This window comes from Athene cunicularia (genome assembly GCF_003259725.1).
Source record: "Athene cunicularia isolate RWA chromosome 17 unlocalized genomic scaffold, athCun1 chr17_part1, whole genome shotgun sequence".
Taxonomy (NCBI): domain Eukaryota; kingdom Metazoa; phylum Chordata; class Aves; order Strigiformes; family Strigidae; genus Athene; species Athene cunicularia.
The window spans coordinates 547,048-558,672 of NW_020799122.1; the positions used below are offsets into that span (position 1 = coordinate 547,048).

The following is an 11,625-nucleotide window of genomic DNA, read 5'->3' on the forward strand; positions in this document are numbered from 1 at the left end:
CGTGGGGGGCACGCTCGGGGCTCCCACCCACCGCCCCGCCAGCACGGCAAGTCCCTCCCGCGCCGCTGGGCTCTCCCGGCCAGGGCAGGCGCAGCCCTCGGGGCCGACACGGATCCGCTCGCCCGCGGCTCACGCCGCTGACCGGCCCGTGGCCCTGCGAGCACCGTGAGCCCCACCGAGCCCCGCAGCTCGGGCTCACCCCTGCCCCAGGCCCGGCCTGCCCTCTCCCCCGCCCCAGCACGGGGCTTCTCACTGCGAGGGGCCGCCCAGGAGGAGTTTTCTGCCCTCTGAAGCCCAGCGGCGAGCGCCCAGCCACACTAACGCACGGTACGAATACAAGTGGATTGCAGCAAGATCCTCCTTCTCCCTGGTAAGCCATTAACCTTTCAGATGACAGCCTTGCAAGCTAAATGACTGAACGATTCCCAGGGTCAGCGCGAATCTACATTTTCAAAACCTGACATCAACAAGTAAAAGTTGTGACTGAATCCTGGTCTCTGCGAGAGGAAGATTAAACGCCTGTGACACATCATCTGCAATCAGAGTGCTCCATTTCCCAAAGTATCCGTCACAGATTGATAACATCCACGCAAAAAGTTAAGTGCAATTATGTCTGTCACTGTAAAACACACTTCAGCAGCACTGACTGACATCTTGCTCGCAGCTGACAAATTGTGAGAGGGCCGTTTGAGTGACGGTGGTAGAGACTCCCACCGCACCTCGGGAAGGGATGCGGAACGCGCTCCCGACCCGCAGAAGCCACGCGGGCTCACGACGCTCTGCGGCTGACAGGAGCCATCGCGTAGGCAGCCACAAGGCAAAAGGGCTCAAGGCTGGCTCTGTGAGCACTCACAGAAGTCGGGGAGTTGCCCCCAGAAGGCTGGAACTGGGCCTGAAGAGGAGAATGTCACACACAAACCGGGCTCTAGCCTGCTCCGACAGAGCTCGGGGCATGGGGGGGGCTGAGCCCCGAGACGCTGCTCGAACGCTCGTGCCAGGTCCCAGCCCATGCGCTGGCAGTCGCCGATCCCCAGGGGGGTGAGGCAGAAGTGGGCAAAGGGCCGGGCGAGTTACCCGATGCTAACGCCTCCTTTGGGGGAGGATCACTTTCTTGCTCCCCAAAGCGGCGTCACCACGCAGCACCGGAGAGCGCAGAGCTGCTGAGGAAAGTCACGTTAACCTCCCACTGGTGACTCAAGTCAACAAAAGCAGTTCTTCAGCAGCAGCCTTCTAGGATGGGAAACTGCAAGTGCATTTCTCCAGGCTGCCATTAGTGCCAAGAAGCTGTCGCAGAATTTGGAGAGAAAAGACAGTAAAGCAGCTTGATGCCTTGCACAATGGCAGGGCTGTGCTCCGCGGCACAGCACGCCCCCCTCGCTGGGGTGCGCCCGGGCTGCCGATAGAGCCCATTAAGCCAGATGCCTGCAGCAGGGAACACCAAGGAGGAGAAATGGCTGAAAAATAACGTGTGCAGTCCAGCAGGAATATCAAACAAAGGCTCCCCTTGTGCAGCTCCGACCGCGAGCCGTAACCCCGCGACACAAGCGGTGGAAGCAGCACCGCTGACGCGCAGCAAGCCGGGGAGGTCAAACCCCGGACAGATGACAAAGCTCTGATGTGCCGCCCTCCACTGCCACCGGGAACTTTGTATCACAGATCAGAGCAGGAAACATGGCCGGTGCAGAAACAAACGTCTCCCACAGCAAAAGCCCTTCCACTCAGGAAGGTTTTGCTGTGCAGAAGCTCACGGCGTGTTTCAGTGCTCTAGTTTATGTCCAGCGTTAGCAATTGCTCTGAAGCCCCCCGGCATGCCCTCTTGATTTAGAATTATTTTATAATTCTCGACAGCAGCTGAAGAGAACAGCCGAAACACGCGACCAGCCCCACGGCAGAACCTCCACACATGCCCTGTTCAGCACTGCTCACCCATTTTCTCTCAGCACTCAGAGCAGCATCAACAACTCGCTGCTGTTCCTGCCAGGGTATATCTACACGGAATAAACCAGCAAACTGGCTACAGTGCAAGCTCATCTCTCTACGGCGGTGTAAAAATAAGAGGTTACTTGTGACTACAATCTTCCACAAACATTAAGTGTTGAGTAACTTACCACATTGCTGATAAAGTATTAGGAAAGGCTTTCAAGTAGTATGCGTTCCCCATAATAATGAAATATTTGCAGGATGCACCTTTATATACATTTCTATTTCTTAACAAATATATTGGATAATAAATAATCAGAGTAAAAAAACAGACATGAAAGATGCTTTGAATGATCAGGCTGGTGGTGTAAAAGTTACCTGTAAATCACGCACAGGGCATGAGAGTGGAGCTGGCTACAGACAGGTGGTTTTTACTAGGAGGCATTAATGTAACATTCAATTATTCCACTGCATACTGGCTGTTTTAACTCAGCCAAATTAGAATACATTTTATATTGACTATTTTGACATTTGCTTTATTTGGCAAGTAAAACAAAACTGATCCAATTTCCTTGCAGCCATTGTAAACCATAAACTGTACAACAAGAGGTTATAAAATATATAAGCCTTGTAAACACTTCTTTTCAGACTGTCGCTGATGCTCTGAGCTCTAATTTTGGCCCCGTTCCCAATAGCTCTGACGCTGCTCTGCAGCCTTCCCTGCTCGGCCATAAAGTGACCCTTCCACACTTAGTGATTAAGGACCGCCATTGACATTCTCTTGCTATGATAATTTTTTCTCTTTATTGTGGAAATCTGCCCAGGCAGGAATTTCTTGTGGACAGAAAATGAAGATCTGTGCTCTAAAATCAAGACATCTTTTCCTCTGATCTCGCACGGCCTGTGCTAGCATGTAGCTGATGTCCAGCGGAGCTTCAAAACAACGCACCAGCTCCCGGGGGGGCAGGCTGAAACCTCCAGCAGGCTGCTGGCTTTTCATCTCTCTTGCCTCCATCTCTGCTTGAGAAGCAAGACAGCATGTCTGCCTGCAGCACACCTGACAGCACGGGCCCGCCAGCAGCGTGCCACAGCGTGGCAGGAGACCGAGCAGGACTCGGCGAAAGAAACGCCCACATGCTTTGGGGAGCTCCAAGAGCCACTGCAAGACAGGAGATTTAAGTCTGGGTCACGGGTGAAGGCTCAGAGGTGCACACCTGCCTTCAAAAGACACCTGACAGATTTTTCGGGAGGTTTACAGCCATTCAAGAGCGTCGCTCTCTGAAATGACCTGTAATCCAAGACTCGGAGGACAGGAGTATCGTGCACCCACAGGACAGCACGACCTCTGCACACAAACCCGTCCCCCTGGAGCTGGCTCCTGCTGCCTCCTTCGAAATCCCAGCTCCCGACGTTCCTGTAACACTGTAAGCGCATCTGCAGCGCCAAGTGCCTCCTGCAGAAATACTCGTTCGCTCCATGAAGCCAAAGCCCAAAGGGACCCGCAGAGGACGTGCTGCCCGCCCTGGAGCTCCGGGGATGAGCCCACCTCACGCTGCGTCCCCGGCGAGCCAGCGCCGGCGGCGCCAAGCGCAGTTTAACCTCTGTCTGCGCTGCCTTGTTGCTTAACAACACTCTGCTTTGTCCAGAGAAATCCAGCAAGCAAGCTGTCAACACAGGACTCCTGTTAGATACACGCAAGCACGTGCACCCCCCCACACACACACAAATATTGTCTCTACCGCCGGGAAAACGACCCGCACAGGCCCTGAGCAGGCGCCTGCCCGGGGGCACCGCTCGGGCTGCTCGGCCTGCACCAGCACTGGAGCACAGCACTCGGGTCCAAGAAGAGAAAGAACGGGGGCAGTACCTCAAACCACGAGCAGACGGATTCTGGGGAAGGAGCAGAACTTGTCCCCCTGTGCACTGAAATCTGTATGAATGCTTCTGCCTCCCCTTGGTCGAGGAGGCCCATCAGCCTGGCTACACTTGTGGCCCACGGCCCAGGGGTGACACACTTGTACTTGTTTGAAACTAAACGTCCTTCACAGTTTAAAGCAAAGATAAGTTGTAGTTTGCAGTTTCCCTTCCTCTGGGGGCTTTTTCTTTCTTCTGACTTTTTGAATTTCCAGTAGGCAGATATAACCCATTCCCTCGTTATCGCATCGTGCCACGTAACGCTCACACCGACATGACACCCTGGTCTTGATTCTGCCAGGGAAGGTTTGCAAGGCAGCATCCAGCAGGAGGGGCTGGAAAGCAGAAAACGTACCTTGGCAGGTTGGGAGCTGGTGTGGAGGATGGTACTTGGGAAGGAGGAGTCGCAGGCTGGGAAGGTTCGTGGTTGCGTGGAACTCTGCCCATGCGGTACCAAATGCCCATGCTGTTCAGCTCCCTGCGTGAGAACACAGAGACATTAAAGCCACAAGCAAATGCTGCGCAGGTGCACAAGGATCAGGGTTTCACAAACACCTCAGTGAGTGAGAGCCAGTCTAATGGGGGAAAAAAGAGGGTTAGCTAATTCCTACATCAAGCTCAGCAAGGCCTGTTCTTAGGTAGGCTCTTCTAAGGACAAGCTTCAGCTCTTACAAATTACTACTTAGTAATTACAGGAAAAGAGGGTGCTTGGCCTCGGCCCCAGCGGGTTTCTGAGGACAGGTCCCGGAGCCAGGGGTACTCACCCTATGAACGTGTACTGAGGAGGGGCCTGTTTAGATCTGCCCAGGATTCGGATATCACAGATCGCTGCCTCCGTGGAATCGCGAGGGATGAATTTAATGCACAGCCTCTTCTTTCTGAAAGCTACTTCTTCTGCAGAAACAACCCAGAACCAGAACACAGGGTGGTTTTTATGCAAGATTAAGGTATAAATGTTATTTATTGTCTCTCCAGATATTAGGCAGATAATTATGGCAGGAACTGGAGCCAAAGAACAGATTATATGTCAGCAAACCAGACAGTGCAGTGCCATTCAGTGACTCTCAGGAGCTCTCTGTACACTGCCTGAGAGCTGTCGTTAGGCACCCTGATAAACCCACACCCCCTCCCCTCTGCAGAGGATAAGGCACCACGTGCGCCACAGAGCGCTGCACCACAGCAAACGGCAGGGGATTCTCCCACTGCTGCGGACTTCTCACCTTGGCTTTCTCCTTCCAAGGTAATGTTTGCCTCGCCGGCCGGCCGGCCACATCTAAACATTCCTCCCACAAGCATCGCCTCCAGGAACATACCTGGAAGCTGCTGACACAACCCGTCAGTTTATTCTGCCAAGTGCTTCCAAAGAGCCAACCAAAGCGCGCGGAGGAGCGGCAGAAAAGCAGATTGTCAGGCACGGGGGCTGGCAGCAAGAGCCTCTGCCCAAGCCTCAGGCATCCCCAGTGCTCGGGACCTCTCCTGACTCAGTGAGGAAACACCAAAACGATACTCCCACTGCGTTTGCCCCGGTATCTTCGTGGGGATAAACCAGATTTACAAAGCAGTAATTGCTGGGACCTCCTACGGGGCAACTGTTACGCACCGACGTGTGTCGAGAGGGCAGAGGAACCTGCTGCTGGCCCCTTCCTGCTGTGTCGCAGCAGTTGTGCTCCTTCCACGTTACCCGCGGCACCTCCCGGAGCTACGGCCCAGGGGTGCAAGGAGCCCACAGACCCACACACAGCCCGTCCCCACGACCCACCCCTCCACAGTGCTCAGCACCCCGCTCTCCTCACCCCCAGGGGCCCGCGGGAGCCTCGGGGTCGCCAAGGTGAGCTCTCTGGTTGTGAACGTGGGTGCTTGAAAGCTGTGACAGATCTACTGATAAACTGAAAATCTAAAGTGAGGACCCTGAATGAAAAGCTGGGGAAAAACAACTACAGACAAGTGCCTGCAAAATAAAAAAGCTTCAGTCTAACATGAATAAATATCCTCCAGCTTAAAAATATGCTCTGGCTTCAACAGATGGCAAGCAGCCCTGTCTCTACAGGCTCCTCCTGTTCCGTAATGCGCACCTTGGAGAAAGCAATCCATCCCGGCCGCTGGAATCTGCTGTCGCACCAGCGCCAATAAACGCGCAGAGAGTGCGAGGTGTGTCACAAGACAGCATCTGTGCAGCTGCAGCGCTGCTTCGCAGGATGCTAAATACCTGTATCCCTGAAGTCTAGTCTTCTGCTTAGCAAACCAGGGCTTTTATTTGAAGTGCCTCAAACCGATTTTAGGAGCCCAGGGTTCAAGGCTTCCACATCTGAACATTCTCTCAGAACCAGTAAGGAGCACTATATTTCATTATATTTACTGCACATCAGCTGCCACTTAGAGCACAGCAACATGCGTGACCACATGTTTAACTCTGAGCAAAATCAGTGCCTCTTAGCTGACTTTCACGGTAAGCACCAAGCTGACTGTTTGCCTTTGGTCTCTTCCACACTTGGCCAGAGCCTGCAGTCTGTAGCAAGGTTGGTTTAGGAGCTGGATTCATTAATGGCACATGCTTAACCAGAGTTAATTTTAAGTAAACAGATTATAAACAGTCAATCGAAATGTGTTCGTTCATGCTACCGGAGGCGGGGACATGCACCACTTCATTAATACAGACAGCGCCTCTGCTTTAAAGACTGCATGGGTTGCAATCCAACGCATTTTACATTAATTACGGACTCCTGTTCACCAGGACTTTCACAAAAATGGCAGCAGCACGTGGCCAGTGCCCAGTGCTCCCAGGGGCCACCATGCCCTGGGATTGTCCAGGGAAAGGGGGTGACCCAGGGGAAGGGAAATGGGCTGCAGAGCCCTTCGCTTCTCAGTCACAGGTTCAAATCAGAACCAGGTCGGTAGGGACTGAAAAGCCATCCCCACCTGCCGCAGGCCCAGAGGAGGGATTCCCTGCAGAGCAGGCTCACAGAGGTCCCTTCCCTCCCGGCGAGGCTGGATCCCACCACCACCGAGCGCTGGCACGCTCCCTGGGCTCCCCTGCCCCAGGCGGAGCCACCTGCTGCGCCCTGATGTGGCCCCAGCTGCCGCCGCCATGAGCCTCGTGGGACGCCAACACACAGCGTGGGACCTGCTGGCTTCAGCGCTGCAGCAAAGCTATTTCTGTCTTGTGGAAACAAGGATGGTGCCTTCCCTCTCCCAGCAGGGGCCAGCACACCCCCGCCCAGCACCGCCTGCAGCACGCGGCCCGGGCTCCTTCACGGCAGGAGGCGAGAATCGGGCGTGTGCGAGCCCAGCGCCACGAGCACGGGCCCTTCCAGGGCCGCCCTTTGGGAACAGCCCTCAGCACAGCAGCTCTGCTCCCCTCCGCCTAGTCCACCCCTGCAAGATGAAGGGATAAACTATTCCTGGCCCAGCGCGGTGCCACTCCAGCAGGCGAGCCGGTGACTGTCAGGCAGCTGATCAAAAAGCCTGAAGAGTACAGGAAAACCGAGGGCGGCTTCTCTGCAGGAGCTGCCCCCAGCATGCACAGGTAACCCCGAGAGCCGCGGTGCTCAGTGTGCCCCTCGGGCCGGGGCTCCCCCCCCGCAGGCACCACAGCCAAGGCTGGGGCTGAGGATCAGCCCCCAACTCACGTGTGTCGATGGTCTCCTGGATGGGGATGAAGCCCACGGGTAAAGTGTCCTTGATGTCAATGAGCTTCATGTCCACCAAGACGTTGCCTAAATGACTCTTTGGAGAGAGAAAAGAAACAGTTGGCTACGACGGTGTCACCAGATTCAAACCCAGCTCTCCTCACCACCTGCCGCACCCCGAGATGCCTTGTCACTGCATCTGACCACCAACTTCAAAAACCAGAAAGGAGATACCCAGCCAACGCTCACAACTGTCCCCTCCACAGGAACTACATAATGATCGTCTAGGAGATACTGGACAACTTTCAGCATTACAGATTCTCACAGCTCACCCGCTGCTGTACTTCTGGATCCTCCAAAGCACAACCAAACTCTTCCCTCTGGAAACAGCAGTTCAGAATGTTACCTCTCCTAACTCATCGACTAAGCAGGTCACCCTGGTTCTCACACACTCTACAACAGCAGCACAACATTTCCATGCCAGTAACAGCAGAAAGCATTATGGGAAGATGGTTCCCGCAGACACAGCCAAAGTTATTACATGCATTAGCTAATTAGTACTGAACAGACACGGTTCTAGCTCCAAACGTAGGCACGCTCCAGAAGAGCAGGCCATTTGGAACGAAGAACTTCACTTGGAGTCCATACGAATTGTGAACTGATGCCTCGTCCTATTAATCAAGGCTTGAAGAGCTCAAAACACAATTCAGAATGACAGCCTCCACAATTGTTTAGAGACCAGATTTTCTTTGCAGTTCTCGTTAAAGCCAGCATTGCTGCCAATAATCTGGATTCACGTATGGAAGAAAAGCACATTTTAGTTACTGCACAGCCTTATAAACAGAAATGCAATACAGAACAATTAAAATTTCATCCTAAGCCATCAAACCATGTCAGTGTGTTTTACTGTTACTGGTTGCTAAGTACCTCCTTTAGTTTTTATCTGGCAGAGTATTTCAGGAAAACCTCTACTCCCTGATTACTACCCTGAACTATTTTAAAACATATTTAAATTTGCAGCCTCTGAAATGAGGGGAGACCAGGTCTGAGCTCATTTTCGGGAGGTTGTGTGTTTCCCCAGAGCCTGGGCAGGAGGGCCGCCGCGCCTCAGCCCTGCCCCACCGCACATGTCCTTCCCCCCGCCCCGTGCCCGCTTGGGCCAGGGCGTCTCGGAGCAAGCGGCGCTGGATGCTGCGGAGCCCCAGCGTATCAGTTAACGTGCTCCTGGCACGGGAAATGGTAGGTGCGGTGGTCACTGCTGATTCACCTTTCATGTTTTATTTATCCAAACTGTCTGGCTGTGACATCAGTGCACAGCTTTCAGCTGGACCAACGATCGTTCCTCCATCAACAGCAGGCAAGAGGGAGAGATGCCCCCGTAAGTTCGTCACCTGCTGAACGCGGGGACAGCACTGATGCTCTGCCACGTACAGCGGAGAAAAGGGCACAACGCCCCCCGTCTGTGAGATGCACCACGCGGGGCCTCCTCACCGCAACACTCAAACGTCAGCCGTGTCCTCACAACCTGTCAAACACTGTGAGCTGTTGAGAGTGACGATTCTGCTAAAGAGACACTACAGACTGCCTCTGTTATAAACCAGGTATCCGAGGGGCATCGACCCTGCTAACTACAACACGTTCTTCAGGACAAATAGTTCCCAGTGTTTTGTTAAAAAAAGCCCTGAGCAGTAAAACTTCCAACCCAAAGCAGAGCAACAGATCACGGCCGAGGTGAGAGGAGCCTCCTGGTCCCGGAGGAGAGGTCTAGGTCACTGCCACCGGGCAGGGCCAAGGGTTTTTCACCCTCGAGGTCCCCGCTGGGCAGCACATCAGGCCCGGCACGGCTGGGGAGGGAAAGCTCCTGCTGGGCCACGAGCCACAGTGGCACCAGCCCCCTGACGGCGCCCAAACGCGGGCAGTGCTGCCGGGGGCTGCCCAGGAGCTCCCCAGAACCACCCCCGGGTCTCACGGCACCGACACGCGGCTCGAGGCAACCGGCAGCGACTCGCCCCGCAGCGCCCAGCCCAGCCCTGTGCGGCCGGGACCGGCGGCGCCCCCCAGTTCCCTGTAATTCACTCCCCATAGACACGAGGAACGTGCCCCCAAACCACACGAGCAGAGGATTCCTGCCAAAAGCCCAACAGGCACCGACTGAGGGTATTTACCCTGTCTCTGGTAGCCAGCAGTTGCTGCTATCCTGTAATTATTTCTGACCACCTCACATTTAAGGTAGCCACAGATAAACTTAGGACTCAAATCGTCACAGATCTTTCTGTTAAATACCCTCCCTGCCAGTTCTGGGGCTATTATTCCTGCTACTGCAGGTACTGCAGGATGAAAAGCACAGTTACTGCCCATCCATCCCAGGAAGCAATATTTCCCCTAGCACTGGAGCTTTATTTTAATCTAGAGGCAGGCAGGGAAGCGGATGGAATAAAGGTCAAGCGCTGGGAATTGGCAGCCCCCGGCCTTCCTGTCAGGACCCACGATCAGGCTCGGAAGTCGCAGCCGCTTTTCTGTTCCCGTCGTTGGTGAAAACACGAGTACAAAATGGTATCTCCATACCCTGACAACCGAGACACTGCGAATATCCAAAACACGACCAAAAGCAGGATTACCCACTAGATGGAGTGCATTCATTGTAGAATTAAATAGTTCCTCCAGAAAGGAGGAAGTTTTCACACTAGCCTCATCCAAAACCACAGTAGAAGGCATCAGGCTCTCACTGCACATGGTCCGCCCTCCTCCACGGAAGGTGTGGGCAGACAACCGCCATTAATCAGAAATTAACTTATGCTTCATAGCCACGCTAGAATATTAGGAGAATATAGTAGTACATGCACCGTGTGGGCAAATTTTCAAAAATCAGCACCAAAAACATCCAAGAATGAAATGCTAATCCAGCAAGAAAGTATCTGTGATGCCCTGGGATCCAGAAACCAACACTGCCTTCACCAACACTGCCTGCAGCATTTGCTTCTCTGGGTAATTAGAGATAGAAATTCGTCAGGATCACGACCATGCAGCACCCATTGCTACAGCTGGCGTGAAGTGGTTGCTGAAATGCAAGCATTCCTTTTTCTGCTGCTTTTCTTGCAAATTTTGCCGGTGCTTTCTTTTCATGAAGAACACAGACAAAATGCAAATATCCAGTTGCTGCAATTTGCCTCCTGACTCACCCAAACTCAGTGAAATGCCTGCCTGAATTATAATTGGCTCTATAAAATGAATCATCTTATGGGTGAGAGCATATCAGGTACAGATGCAAATCATGCAAACACTCAGCAAACGGACTTACATTTTCTTTTGAAAAGGCTCTTGTGAAGCACAGGTATCGTGTGACCTTGGATTTAAATAAGCCATCTTTCCAGAGGTCAGCGTCCAAGCCATCTGCTGTTTGTGCAACCTGGAAAGAAGAGACAGAGGGAGAGCGGAGACATGTGAGCCAAGATAAAGTTAATGTATGTGCAGTACTTCTTCCTCAGACCTCTTCTAATTAACAGTAGCCCGAACTCTCACAGCATCTCATTAGTTTCTTCACGAGGTGCAGTGCAGAGAACTTCCAAGAGGAGGTATAAAAAGGAGTTCTAAAAATGCCGTCTCTAGGGGGCCCGTTGATTAAAGATGCTCTGACAAAGGCCATTCTAATGAGGAAACAGCAACTTTGGTTACAGTCTCCAAACAACAGTTTGGAAAAGTCAGCACATCGCGTCTCTCATTACCAGCCTCCACGCAAGGGCAGGCCGTGAGGAGGGCTCCGTGTAAACAAACCCCAAACTGCCCAACCGCAGTATTATTTCTACAGAAAAGCCGTCGAGGAATTCCAGCTCCCAGGCCAAAAAAGCTGTGTCCAGCAGGCGGGGAAGCCCCGGCCCCTCGTGGCCTCTGGAGCAGTGCAGCCTGCGAGGACGCCCCGCAGACGTCCCTCCCCAGTGTGACCCCCGCCCAGCCCCTCGGCACCCACCGGGCACGGAGCAGAGCCGGGCCCCCCGCCGGCGGGACACAGGCCTGCGGGAGAAGGAAGAGGCCTGGTTTGAACTCCTCTAGCTACCGAGAAGAAAAAATAACTCCATCCCAGCCGAAACCAGGACAGCACGGCAGAAGGCCTCAGCCCCGAGCTGATTTGAGGAGCGGGCACGAGGCAGCCGCACGCCCTGCTCCCCTG

The 11,625-nt window shown here is 53.7% G+C and overlaps 1 protein-coding gene across 1 annotated transcript in view; it reads right to left on the reverse strand.

Annotated features, from left to right (window-relative positions):
* The window catches only part of MVB12B (multivesicular body subunit 12B), a 48,767-nt gene that overhangs the window by 31,501 nt on the left and 5,641 nt on the right, over positions 1-11,625 (reverse strand). Inside the window, exons 3-6 of the mRNA XM_026860481.1 lie at positions 10,759-10,866; positions 7,461-7,557; positions 4,599-4,728; positions 4,190-4,312 (exon numbers count right to left, since the gene is read on the reverse strand). Of these exons, the coding sequence (XP_026716282.1) occupies positions 4,190-4,312; positions 4,599-4,728; positions 7,461-7,557; positions 10,759-10,866 (458 nt within the window). The remainder of the gene's footprint in view (positions 1-4,189; positions 4,313-4,598; positions 4,729-7,460; positions 7,558-10,758; positions 10,867-11,625) is intronic.